General features: G+C 51.9%; 1 protein-coding gene across 3 annotated transcripts in view; it reads left to right on the top strand.

Moving 5' to 3' along the window:
* ETV6 (ETS variant transcription factor 6) overlaps positions 1-14,277 on the top strand; it is a 235,060-nt gene that overhangs the window by 81,362 nt on the left and 139,421 nt on the right. For 2 of the 3 annotated variants that reach the window (XM_056118419.1, XM_056118427.1), the window contains one exon: positions 12,746-12,896. In XM_056118419.1, the coding sequence (XP_055974394.1) occupies positions 12,746-12,896 (151 nt within the window). The remainder of the gene's footprint in view (positions 1-12,745; positions 12,897-14,277) is intronic. The other variant, XM_056118434.1, reaches the window with a different exon arrangement.

Consider the following 14,277-nt stretch of genomic DNA (forward strand, 5'->3'; position numbering starts at 1 on the left):
GATCAAATCTGCCCCTGTGCCTCTTGCTATAGTTTACAGTTGCCTTTTTTTTTTTTTTGGGCTTTTCTATTTCTAGTTATTTCTCAGCCCGAGGCAACTCAGGAATGTCTTATCTGGTGAGTGAAAGGGAATGTGTTCAGTTTGAGCCTTTGACCCGGTTGGTTGTGATGGAAGGTGGAGAAAGTGGGGTGGATCCAGGCGTAGGGTGTTGGAGAACTTTGAGAACTGGATTGGTAATGTGGTCGTAGGGAAGTTCTGAGGTTTGGTCAAAGCCCCCCTCCCCCCATCCATCCCCACCCGATTCCTGGTGTCTTCTTGAACTCATCTGTAAATCTTGCTCTGGTTTCAAGCCTTTTCAGATGTGTCTGTCTGTCCATCTCGTTGAATGAATGTTGGTTTGCAGGACAGTATGTTTTAGGGGTATGGTTTCACACCTCCTCAAATGGACACACCACAGTTACCGCCCAAGTTCCCAGTAACAACCTCTGCTCACACCCCACAGCGTGTTCCCTACCCCTCTTTAGCCGACCACAGTCGGAATCCAAGAATTAGTTCTGGTTTTGAAGCCCAGTGTATCTTAGACATCTGCTTCAGTTATTCCTGGCAGCTTGTAAAGATAAATCCTAGGACATTATTATTATTATTAATTATTATTATCATTATTATTATCATCTTGGCTTTGTGGGCCACACCTGATGATACTCAGGGGTTACTCCTGACTCTGCACTCAGGGATCACTTCTGACGATGCTCAAGGGACCTTATGGGGATGTCAGGAATCGAACCCAGGTCGGCCATGTGCAGGGCACATGCTACACTATATCTCCGGCCCCACCTTTTTAGTTTAAAAGGAGCTGGAGCAATAGCACAGTGAGTAGGGCATTTGCCTTGCACACGGCCGACCCGGGTTCTGTTCCCAGCATCCCATATGGTCTCCCGAGCACTGCCAGGGAGAGTCATTTCTGAGTGCATGAGCCAGGAATAACCCCAGTGCCTTGTGGGGTTGATCCGCTTTCCTGGCTGCCAGGACACAGCCATTCAGGAGTGAAGGGAGCAAAATGAACTGAGTGCTGAGCAGAGGCACCCGCAAGCTGCTGGGGGTGAAAGGTCTGTGTGAGGGGAGGCAGGTGGGACCGGGCCAGGGAGGCTGAAACCTGACGCTCTCCTTTCCTTGGCCCAGATCTGCCGGAGCCCAGCCAGAGCTGGAGCCCAGCCTTCACCACCTAGCAGGTGGCAGCGCCAGCCCACGAGCTCCCTCTCTCTCTCTCTCTCTCTCTCTCTCTCTCTCTCTCTCTCTCTCCCCCCCCCCCTTTGGGGGAAGAAATTGAGAGGTGCTTGCTAATGGCACCCTCCATAGGACTAAATAGCAACTCTCCCGCTTCATTACTCAGTGGCCCTGGGCAGGGACCCTGCAGATTGGCTAATTGTAATAGCCAGCCCATTAAGGGAAGAGCACTAATGGGGGAGAAAGCAGCTCATCAACGAGGAACTTGGCCACTTGGTTGTGCCCAGGAATGAAGCTGCTGGTGAGTTAAGTACCTGTTTTCCTCTGCCCTTAGTGTGAGTCTGAAGGACTTAGTCAGCCCCCACCGGCTTCAGAAGGTTCAGCCAGGCCTGGGCGCTGCGTGGGGGGGCTTCTAGGGAGCAATACGGCCGACCCGCCCCCGCCCACCCGCCCGCAGGCTTTGCGTGACAAGGCTCAGATAGGCTCCCCAGCCCCGCTGCGAGCCCCCCTGAGCACCAGCTTCCCCCAAAACAGAACAAAAGGAGTCCTAGGCCCTTTCTTCCTTTTAAAAATGGAGTGGCTGTGAATGACAAAGTTTCTCGGAATTGAGTTTCAGGCATACAGTGTTCCAATACCAACCCCTTCACCGGTGTCCACTTCCCTTTTTTTTTTTTTTAAAAAAATAAATTTTAGGCACTGTGGTTTGCAGTACCATTCCTGATAGGGTTTCCTGGGTAATGTGCTTCCCCTGTTCACCACGCCCGCGTCCTCCTGAGTGACCACTTCCCTCCACCATTGCTGTAGAGTTCTGCTTCCTGCTGAAGGCCAGTGTTCTCCAGTGCCTCTGGGCATTCGTTACTCCCCAGCTGGGTTTTTTAAAATTTTTTTTGGCTTTTGGGTCACATGTGGGGATGCACAGGGGTCACTACTGGCTTTGCAACTCAGGAATTACCCCTGGCGGTGCTTGGGGGACCATATGGGGAGCTGGGAATCAAGCCTGGGTCGGCCACGTGCAAGGCAAACACCCTACCCGCTGTGCTATCGCTCCAGCCCCACCCCTGGCTGTGTTTCTTTATGCCTCACTGCCGAAGAGTGAGATCATTCTGTGTGTGCCCCTGTCCCTCTGGCTAACTTCGCCCAGCTTCAAAGCTCCCCAGCTCCATCCATGCGGCAGCCAATCGCACAACTCCATCCTTTCTTACTCCAGGGTGTGTAGGGACACCATCCTTTCTTTGTCCAGTCGTCTGTTCTTGGGCACTTGGGTTGTTCCAGACTTAGGCTGCTGTGAATTGTCCTTCCACGAACATAGGAGTGCCGATGTCCTTTCTGCATTGTGTTTTGGGGGCCCATGGGGTACATTCCAAGGAGTGGGATTGCTGGGTTATATGAAGGCTCAATTCCTAGTTATTTTTTTGAGGAATGTCCATAGTGTCTCCCAAAGGCTGGACTAGTTGATGTTCTCGCCAGCAGGAAATGACGGTCCCTTTCGCCGCCAACATCCACACCAGCACTGGTTGTTTTTGTTCATTCTTGTACCAAGGCGATCCATTGCCTGTAGGCCGCTCACTTTCTCAGGGGGCTTCTTGGGTACCCCCCAAACACACGGAGCAGCCTTCCAACCTAACCTCCTGGGGAGCCCCACCCTGGTGGGGAAAAAGGAGTTGGGGCAGGGTCAGGGGGTTGTCCACTCTCTCAGCATGCCAGAAGCACAGTAGAACTCCAACCCCCAGAGATGCACGCTCTCCTGGGTTGGAAAGGACCAACCTCTGCGAGGCCCCGGGCACCCTGGGGTAGGGAAGTGTGGAAGAGTCTGTCGGGGCTAGGTCATGAGCTTTGACTTGCTGGTTGAGCAGAAGCAATTATGAGGCATCTCCTGAAAGCGTAAGGTCTACCCCGACCTCATGCCCAGCCCAACTCCCATCACCTTTCACCTCTGCTTTAGGGGAAACAGGAAGTTCTGGTGGATCTCTCTGGGAAAGACTGGTCTTCAGGGACCCAGGTCCAGGTGCTGCCCTGCAGTGGGTGGGCATGCGAGGAGCATGAGCCCCTCCCCACTGCTCTCCCACCCCACCCCCACCCCACTCCAGGCGTCTTACCCCAGGCCATCCCAGGCCGTCTTCTGAGAGCCAAAGTGGAGCTTCCCGTTTGTGGGCCTCCCTGCTAGTGGGGGCTGTGGCCACTTTGCTTTCTGGAGCTGAGCCTGGTGCTTTTGAGACCCTCCCCCACTCGCCTGCTGTGGACCACCAAGCCCTTCATCTCCCCATCAACGACTCCTGCTTTCCTCTTAAAGGGCCGCGCTCAGTCACGCGAAGGAGTTGGCTGAAGGCAGTGCTCCTAAGGTCAGAAACGCATCTGGTGGTCACCAGAGCCAGGGGCCTGGACTCAGACAGCGCCCCGGAGATTTCCCTAGGGTGGAAGTCTTCATAGTAGAAGCCACGAGGCTCCCCCAGACACCAGCTCCCTTTCCTGAGTGGGTCTGAGACTCCCCTTTCTAGCTGAAACTGGGGCCTGTGTGTGTCTGGGGCACACCTGCAAATTTTGGCGTAGGGTGATGCTCATTCCCCACTCCCATTTTTTGGCCAAGTGTTATGTGGTGGTTTGTGTCCCCAGAGGTCCCAGCCCCCCCCCCCCCCCCCGGCTTTGCAGGACTCCAGACAAGGTGACCCCTTCTCGCGGGGGGATCAGTGACTGCAGGACTATTCCAAAGGGCTGTTTTGGGGATGGGGCCCCAAATGATGAAGTGTGGGTCCATTCTGGAGATTCTAGGACCTGAAAGTCTGAGTCACAGCATCGCAGGCTTCAGATTAGTCAGGTCTTTGGGGGCCGTGCTGGAGGCCGGATGCTTCAGAGCAGTAACCGGGGTAAGAGAACCCAAGTCACCCTCAGTGTAAGCCAGACTCTGGTATACCCTAGGGTATACGGCCTCTGACGTGTACCCAGACCCTGTGTCGTTCCCTGATATATACCCCAGACACTATACCTTGTCCTAATATATACCCTATGTCTGGAGCAATAGCACAGCGGTAGGGCATTTGCCTGACACGCGGCCGGGTTTGATTCCTCCATCCCTCTCAGAGAGCCCGGCAAGGTACCGAGAGTATCCTGCCCGCACGGCAGAGCCTAGCAAGCTCCCCGTGGTGTATTTGATATGCCAAAAACAGTAACAACAAGTCTCACAATGGAGATGCTCCTGATGCCCGCTAGAGCAAATCGACGAACAATGGGAGGATAGTACGACAGTGACCGTCCTATGCCAAATCCTAATATATACCCCAGACCCTATACCAAGTTCTAATATATACCCCAGACCTTATGCTGTACCCTAATATGTACCCAGACTCTGTACTGTATACTAATATATACCCAAGACCCTATACCATAATCCTAATATATATCCCAGGTCGTATACTGTACCCTGATATATACCCCAGACACTATACCATGTGCTAATATTTACCTCAGGTCCTATACCAAATCCTAATATATACCCCAGACCTTATGCCATACCCTAATACATACCCAGACCCTATACCATATCCTAATATATACCCAGACCATATACCATATCCTAATATATACCCCAGACCCTATGCCATATCATAAAATATTCTCCAGATCCTACATTATATCCTAATATATTCCCCAGACCCTAAAGTGTACCTCAGAATCCAAGGTGTTCCCACTGAGATGCTAAGGTTTACTTAAAACCCTTAAGTTACATCTCAAACCCTCGGCATGCCCACACCCTCACACCCCAAGCTATACCTCACATCCTATCCCGGACCCTAAAGTATACTGTTTTCTTCTCAGGAGATGACAAAAATGTCATAATCTGTAACCGTATGTACAAATGTATATTTAGAAAACAAGAGTGATCATTTGCATCTTTCCTCAAGTTCTTTTAAGTTTCTCTCTGAATTTTGGAGCATGGAAAAATCTCCCATGTATTTTGTGCAGTGGAAGGAGTTGACATTCAGGAATGTTGGCTTGTGAGCATGGCTGTCGGTGTTGCCGAGACAGAGAGTCCAGATCACGGTTCCATGCACGGTTGGCATTGAGCCTGGGGTGATCCGTCTCTTCCTTCCTCTGGGGAGTGAACTCTTGTTCAGCAGGGACCCAAGTGCCCCCCACCCACATGCCCACCTTCAACCACATTGCAGCCAGAGCATGCTCTTTGGTAACTGGATGCTGAGCTCAGTGACGGAGCTCACCGTTAATAGATGCCCACAAATGTCTTCTGATCAGTCTGGAGACATAAACATCCCCTTTGCTGGAAAAACCCGCTGGGTTGGGAAAAAAAAAGCCTCTTCCTCAAGATGCTGTGGATTCCCGGGGGACACTGTCTGCTCTTGTCCATTGTGTCTGGGTTCCCAGGGACCAGTAGGGTGATGAGGAAGATGAAAAGCAGCCTGTGCCCCAGGAAATGGCCCCAGTCGCCCGTTGTCCCCAAGTGCACTTCCCCCTTGGGATTTCCCGGGCTCCAGCCCCCTTCCCTGTGGGGTCCTGGTGTTTGTTGCAGGACTGGGACGAGTTCCAGAGAAGTTCCTCCGTCCAGCTCCTCTCGCTCGCTCTGCAGCTCGGGGCTGTCCGGAAGCCAGTGACCTCTCTGTGCCGACCCACCCCAACTTCGTTTCTGCTTTCCTCGCTTCCCCAAATGCTCTGTCTTCATTTCCAGAGGGTTAATGTTTAATTAGCAATAGACTCTTACATTTCTCAGCCCTTCAGCCTTTTTCGGAGAGTTAATGGTGTAAAAACAAATGTGTTCTCTGCACTCGGGGCATCTCCGTGATTAATCGGAGCTCTGTCATGGAAACTTTTGGAAAGGAGAGATCTTTTTATTTTTCATGAACAAGTATATTTGAGATCTAGAGAGACCCGTCCGTGAATTCTGTGCCTGGCCCAGGTGTGGTCCCCAGCACCAGGTGGTCCCCTGGGCACTGTGGGCTGTTACCTAGGAGGCCCCTCAGCATCTGTGGGTCTAGGCCTGGCATCCCCCAACTCTGCTGGGGTGACCCTGGTGGTTCCCGGCCCCACAGAACCTGAGTAGCACCGTTGGGCAGCAGCATTGACCCGCCGCCCACGTGGCTGAGTATTGCCATGAGTGACCCGTGGGCCCACTCTGGAGATTGGACAGTTATTCAGCAAGGTTGAATCACGTTGAATCAGAGCCTGCCCCACGGGAACTATATGCGGAGTTCAGTTACAGAGTTGGGGTGGTCTGCGCCACTTCTGGGGAAGGCACCACACAGCAAGAGAACGCTTTTTGCACCCGCTGCGGGGAGAGATGCCCTTTCTCGCAGCGTGCGTGCACAGAATGTGGTTGTGTTGGTTGTACTCACGTCCTGGGTGTCTAAGCTCTTGGTTCTGACCCTTTGTGGGGTTGGTGTGAGAGGGTAGGGGTGACAGGAGAGGGACGTGAGCTGCCCCTGTAGCTAGCCTGCCGCTCCCCATGTGTCCACAGCCCAGTCACTCTTCAAGAAAAGTTTTCTTTCTCTGCTGGTCAGGCACATTTGCATTTCATCCAATGAAGACATTACTGGGCCCGCTCGAGCAAATCGACGATCAACGGGAGGGCCTTTACCTTTACCTTTACCTTTACCCTTTCCTAAAACCAGCTTCTACCTTGTTTTCTCTTCTTGGAGCATTGTACCCTGCCACTCTGCCACGCAACCCTCCCTACCTCCTTCCTTTTTTTTTTTTTGGTCTTTTTTGGTCGCACCTGGCAATGCACAGGGGTAACTCCTGGCTCTGCACTCAGGAATCACTCCTGGCAGTGCTCGGGGGACCATATGGGATGCAGGGAATCGAACCCGGGTCAGCCGCATGCAAGGCAAATGCCCTACCCGCTGTGCTATCACTCCAGCTCCGAGAGCCTCAAAGTATTGTCCAACAGCAAAAGATTTGGAATGTGCAATGACCAAAAACTCAAACACCCTACTCGCTCCAACCCCCTTCCCTTTTTTTTTTTTTTTAGGGTAACAATTGTCCTTAGAAACGGCCGCTTCCCTTTTGCCCAGCCGCTTGGGCTGGTAGCTCGTGGCTGTGGTTTGAGAGCAGCGTTGGCCTTTTGTCAGCCTCCAAACGGCAGTGTCACCCCGGCACATCCCTGGCCCCCACTGCAGGCGTCCCCACCCGCAGGCCTTAGTTCACCATCTGCAGCATTTCAATTTAATCAGAGCTGCGGTGGTCGTGCTGGGGGGGGGGGGGGGGACCCTGCTCTCTCCTCATCTCCTTGATAAGGATGAAAGAAAACACCTCTGGTTTCCTCCCATTGACCCTTGCCTCAGAGGTGGGCAGACTGAAAGCCAGCCGCACCCCTGTCCTTGGTGAGAGTCAGGCCAGAGACGTAGTAGGAAGAAGAAAGATGGTTCCTGTCTTTGGGAGGTTGTTTGATGGCTACCTCCGAGATGGTCTCAGTCGGTTCATTTCCTGAATCGCTGGTCCTCCTCTGAGGGGTCAGAGGTGAATAGAGAAATGTACCCTAGGTGAGTGACCCTAGCAGGGAGCAAGGAGACAGAAAGGTTGAGACACACACGCACACACACACACACACACACACACACAGAGACAGTCAGAGACAGAGACAGATAGAATGAGAGAGAGGGAGAGAGACAGACTCTGTTTGTGTGTGTGTGTGTGTGTGTGTGTGTGTGTGTGTGTGTGTGTGTGTTTCTGGGTGGTGTATTATCCTATTTGGAGGGAACCCTAGGCACCCAGTATTGTTCTTTCTCTTTCTTTTGTTTTCTTTTTGATTCATGTTTTTGCAACCATCAGTTAGCTGCTGAAAGCCGGATTGCTGCCTCATAGGGTTGCTCCATCTCATGTTCCAAGGTTCAAGAAAAGACGGTAGAGCTATATCCAGGAATACTATGCAGCTAGGACAAAGGATCCGTCTTGCTGTTTATGGGGTTCTTGAGAGGATGTGGCTGGTACCAGAGGCATAGGAGGGAATTGTGCTAAGGGGAGTGCTTCAGGGGAAGGACAAATACTATATGATTGCACTGTCTGTAAAATGCAAACAAAACACAGACAAGCTCTTAGATTCTGACACTGTAAGGAAATGGAGTAGGAAGGTCCGCATGGTTTGGTACCATGGTATAGTAACGCGGCACGGTTACATACCTTTGAAGAGATGTGTAGCTCTATCCCTGAATGTTTGTGATATTGAAATATTGTTATATTCCTTCATGAAAAGATAGTGCTGCCTGAATGCATTCACCTTCAGGCAGGTGGGGACCCACATTGCTAGTGAGAATAAAGACTCCATCCTCACCTGATCTCAGCTAAGTCTCATAATGGTATGTGTGCATGTCTGTGAAACACTGTGACAAAGTGTTGTGTGTGTCTGTAGGTATCTCCCAGATGCACTGTGTGTGTGTGTGAGAGAGAGAGAAAGAGAGATGGAGATAGATAGAGAGACAGACAGACAGACAGACAGACAGACAGAGACAGAGACTGATGCTCATCCTAGGATTGACCATTGACCTGATGGGAAACGATGATTTCCTAGGTCTGAGTCTGTGCTTGATGAAGGCGGTACCTTGGATTACAGATGATTCTTTGAGAGCCCGGCAAGCTACCTGTGACGTATTCAGTATGCCAAACACAGTAACAAGAAGTCTCACAATGGAGACATTACTGGGCCCGCTCAAGCAAATTGATGAACAACGGGAGGACAGTGTGGTTTTTTTGTTTCCCTGAGATCTCAGGAAAAAGTCTGCTTCCACCTGGGTTTCAGCTCATGCTGGATGGTGCTGGCCAGGCCAGGATGCAGTGACCTCTCCCTGCTAGTTTCAGGTTCTTGTTTCTCCTTGCTTTCAGTGAAAGTCATCCTGTTAAAAAAAATCCACTCCCCCCCACCCCCATTCATTTCTTACACTTATGCTATGCCATTTGAAAACCTCTGGCTACACAGTGCTTTCTTCACCACTGGTTTCACTTCTGCAAAAACCTGAACAAAACAGAGAGCTATTTCTGGGAATAAAGTTAACGGTAGGTATCTAGACATAGAACAGGACCGTGGGGTTGTAGGCGAGTGTTGAAACCTAAGGAGAATTGGCCAGACCAGAACAACAGACCCTGCTGAAATTGCTTAAAAATCTTCTCTTGGCTTTAAACCCCCCTAAACAGATTTTGCATGTTTCCTCTCGGTGTCTTTGCCTCTTTCACACCCCAAACCGCCCCAACCAACCACCCCCAAAAAGAACTCATCTTCATGTCAGAGTTGGTCCAAATCTGTGTGATGTTCAGTAAAGAACATCAAGAAAAGTGAAGTGGAAGGTTTCACCTCAGGGTGGCCTTTCACGGGAGATTTTGATTGATAGAGAAATACAATCCCGCATGCGCGCGCACACACACACACAACATCTTGTATTGATGCAGAAATAAGATCCCACACATGCACACTCAACATGATGCCTTGATTGATGCAGATACGCGCTACCCACCCCAACTCACACACATACATATCTTGAGTGGTGCAGAAGACACACATGTGAATGCTCCCAGAATTAGGAAATTTGGCCATGAGGTTTGAACAGAGCTATTTCTGTGACGCCCTCGTGATGGGTAGAGAATGTTGGGCCTTCAGGAGGGAAGAGTGAATCCTTTTGGAAATAATGCAGACACACACACACACACACACACACACACACATATATATATATATATATATACATATATTCATTTAAAAGTGAAACTTCCTACCACAACTGACAAAATTTCCCAGCTCCAAGCTGAAGAGCAGCTTTCCTTTGATGAGAGGGTCGGGGACACCCCTTCACTGTCCCACCCCACCGTTTCCCGCTTCCCTTCGTACCCTTGGTGAAGTAGAGCATGTTCTCTTTGGTGAACTCTCAAGCATTTTCTTTTGAAACTGCGTAAGCACCCTTGCCATTTTTTTCATCCGTGATTTCCCCCTCACCCCCTTTGGGTGCCTGGTTTCTGTGTTCCTAATGGCATGTTTGTGATCACTCCCCCCCCCCCCCCCCCCCCCCCCCGCCCAGCTTATTTTTGGATCTTGGGTGCCCTACTTTGCAGTGCCCAGTTAAACCACAGAAATGAGCGGAAGTTTAGGTATAGGGCTGCAAGTCAGTTGAGCTGGTGTGCTGGTCCGAGCTGCAACATGCATGACTTTTTTTTTTTTTCTGAAATACGGAGTTGGCTTCTTGCTGTCACTTTATTTATTTATTTTGCATTTTGGATCATACCTGGCAATGCACAGGGGTTACTCATGGCTTTGCACTCAGAAATTACTCCTGTAGGTGCTCGGAGGACCATATAGGATGCTGGGAATTGAACCCAAGTTGGCCGTGTGCAAGGCAAACACCCTACCTGCTGTACTTTCGCTCCAGCACCCCTCCTTATTGTGTTTTTTTTTCTTTTTTTTGCGGGGGGGGGTCACACCCAGTGACACACAGGGGTTACTCCTGGCTTTAGCACTTAGGAATTACTCTTGGCGGTGCTCGGGGGACCATATGGGATGCTGGGAATCGAACCTGGGTCGGCAGTGTGTAAGGCAAACACCCTACCCGCTGTGCTATCGTTCCAACCCCATCCTTGTTGTGTTTTAACTTAAAACTGATAACAAGTCTTCCCGTCACATCCACTTGTTGTCATTCTTTTGTGTGTGTTTGAAAAAAAAATCAACTTGTCCTTTATTTTCTGAAATACATTTTAATACTTTGCTGGTGTCATACATTTTATTACATTGCAAAAAAGATTCAAGGGAAATTTGAGGATCCTAGTAAAAGTACACATTGCATTGACTTTGGGCATCACAATAACCTCTGTCAGTGTATCTCAAACATATATAAGGAAGATATAAAATTATGCACAAGGTAATTTGTTGTAATTTTCTTCTGTTCTTTATATTTTTCTGTTTTGAGAGTCAGTGGTTCGCAGTGCTATTAATAATGGTTTCTCTGGAGCTGGGTCAGTAGTACAGCAGGTAGGGTGTATGCCTTGCACGTAGCCAATCCAGGTTTGATACTCAGAATCCCATATGGCCCGTCCCTGCCCCCTCTGGCCCTCCCTCCCCCAAATCACCTTCGGAAGTAATTCTTGACTACAGAGCCAGGAGAGATGCCTGAGTATTGCTGGGTGTAATCCCAATCCCCTGAATAATAATAATGATGATGATGACGATGATGATGATGATGATAACAATAATACTACAGTAATAATAGTAATAATGTCTCTGTTTTCTATAATTCCAACACCACACCCATCATCAGTGTTCCCTTGTTATAATTCATGGTGTTTCCCCCTCATCTAAATCCAAATAGGAGGTTTGCTGAAGACCCTCAGGCCACCATCTTTGTCAGTAGACTATCTTGGGTTAAACCATACTTCCCTGAAATGCAGATGAACCTCTGAACTCTGAGATACTTCAGAAGGGAAGGGAACAAACAGGCTCCTGGAAGAGGGGTTGGAGGGACAGATAGACACGATGATGTGGCAGGTGATGTCCCACCTCTGAAGGACAGAGGCCACCCAGGATCCTTTTGTTTGTGCCGTGATGAGCTAAGTGGGCAGAGAGCCTGGCTTGGAGATGAATAGATGAATCTAGAACTGCGAAGCCTTCCCTGGGAGCTCAGATGAGATCAGGAGCCTGGGATGGAGTCCTGGCTTCCCTTCTAGGCGGGAGAAGGGGGGAATATACTTCCAATGTATCGGCAACATTAGTCATGTGACTTGGGGAAGGCACTTTGGAGGGAGCTGGCATTGAAACCATGTTTCTGAATATCCTCCTGGCTGGTTCCTTCCTCCCACCTGTTCAGTTTGTTTTTGTTGCGGGGCCGCACCCAAGGGTGCCCTGTGCTCTGGGATCGACCCTGGGCTGGCTGCATGTGGGGTGATTGCCTTTGCCCCACTGCGGGCTCCCCGCCCCCCTGTCTCTGCTCTTAACCCCAGCAACTGAGCCACGTCCTAAGGAGAGCCCCAGGGGAAACTATCCTAGAGTTTGGTTCCTTGTCCCCAGTGGTCTGTCATGTATTTATTTATTTATTGGACTGGAATGGTAGCACAGCGGTAGGGCGTTTGCCTTGCGCTCAGCTGGCCAGCTGAGCTGGGTTCGATTCTTCTGCCCCTCTCGGAGAGCCCAGCAAGCTACCGAGAGTATCTCGCCTGCACTGCAAAGCCTGGCAAGCTACCCGTGACGTAATCGATATGCCAGACATAGTAACCACAAGTCTCACGATGGAGACATTACTGGGCCCACTCGAGCAAGTCGATGAACAATGATCATGATTTATTTATTGCTTTTTTGGTCACATCCAGCGATGCACAGGGGTTCCTCCTGTCTCTGCATTCAGGAATTACTCCTGACAGTGCCTGGGGGACCAGATGGGATGCTGGGAATCGAACTCGAGTCAGCTGCATGCAGGGCAAACACCTTACCCGCTGTGCTGTGGTTCCAGCCCCTGTCCCCAGTGGTCTTGGAATGAGGTCCCCCTCCCCTGGCTGACACCCCAGTTCCCAGCGTTCGTTCACTCTCTCTCTCTCTCCTCCTCCCCAACAGCAGGAGCGGGTGTCCTACACACCTCCGGAGAGCCCCGTGTCCAGCTACGTGCCGCACGTGCCCCACTACGGCGCCTCCACGCCGCTTCATGTCCCAGTGCCCCGCCCGCTCAGGATGGAGGAAGAGTCGATCCGCCTGCCTGCGCACCTGCGTGAGTGTTGGCACTGGAGGGACAGGGACAGACTGACAGCCAGGCCCATGGAGGGATGGACGGGAGAGGGGAAGAGGGAAGCGGAGACCACCCCCAGAGGGCTGGCAAGGGGCGTGCCCTGTGGCTCCTGGGGGCCCGTCCCCGGCACATCAGAGGATGGGGAGGTCGCGTTCGTGCTATTTGGGGCAGTTGCTCTGGAACCTTCTGTGCGCCTTGCCCCCCGACGGCCCCGCCCCAGTGGCTCTGAGAAACTTGGGTTTCCGGCCGGGGGCCTGGTTCCCTGGCATTTGTTCCGTTGTTGACTCTAGGACACGGTGTCCCGCTCCCCGCCTGCAAACTGGCATTGTGCAGTAGCCGCGGAGTCCCGAGCTACCAGTGAGCGGGGCTGGCGTTGCGGGGAGTGTGTCTCCGCCAGCTCCCGCCGTGGGTCCCCTGGGGCCTGGGCTTGCTATTCCTGCCCCCGCCTCTGAGCTCTCTGCCCCTTCTGCATCCTGCCCTGCTCACACCTCTCCCTCCGGCATCCACTCCGTCAGCATCCAGCCACCCCATCCTGCCCCAGGAGGCTCCGTCTCACTTGTGCTACCGAGGTGGAGGCGGATCCCCGAAGCCTCAGCCACCTGCCGTTTCCCTTTCACCTCTTTGCTGTGCCGCAGGGGTACCCAGATGGGACCAGGGCAGCGAGGACCACTGAATGCCACCCTCATCTGTGTTTGAATGGCCCGGACACTGCTCCCCCACTCACCAAGCCCAGGGCACAACCCGGGTATCAAGGATACCCGGGTCTCCTTAGGACCCACCCCTTCCCCCCCACCTCCCCATTGATTCCTCCTGACTTAAATGGGCAGAGGGTCGTGTTTCTTATCTCTAGGATGATCCTTCCAGAAAGGACCAAGGCTCTCCCCACCCCTGATTCCAACCAGAGGTGCGAGGCCGAAGGGTTCCCCATGCTGGGGATGACTTGGAGCTCTGATGCCTAGAGAGGTCCCGGGGTGCGCCCTGCTCCCTGTGACGATGGTCGCTGGGCTCTACGCAGGGATGGGGATGCCAAGACTGCGGGTCCTCCCCCCACCACCCCAACAATTCCCTTTCCTGGCTTGCTGCAGTTGTGGTCAGTGCATCCCAGCTGCATAGGGCCAAGAGGCCCTACTCCTGTCTCCCGCAGAATGAACTTGGCCCAACGAGAAGGTGGCAGGACCAGACTGCAGGCTAGCTGGAAGGAGGGGAGTCTGCCATCATGGGCTAAGCATCCTCCCACCCAATCTTGACCTGGCAGATCTGGGTTGCCCTTGAGAAAAAAATACCAGCACTTGGCCCCCATAAGCTGCAGCTTCCTTCAGAGCTTTTGATCCTGTGCTTTGAAGACAGCCCCCCCCCCACCCTC

Source organism: Sorex fumeus, unplaced genomic scaffold (assembly GCF_029834395.1).
Source record: "Sorex fumeus unplaced genomic scaffold, SorFum_2.1 ptg000003l, whole genome shotgun sequence".
Lineage (NCBI taxonomy): Eukaryota > Metazoa > Chordata > Mammalia > Eulipotyphla > Soricidae > Sorex > Sorex fumeus.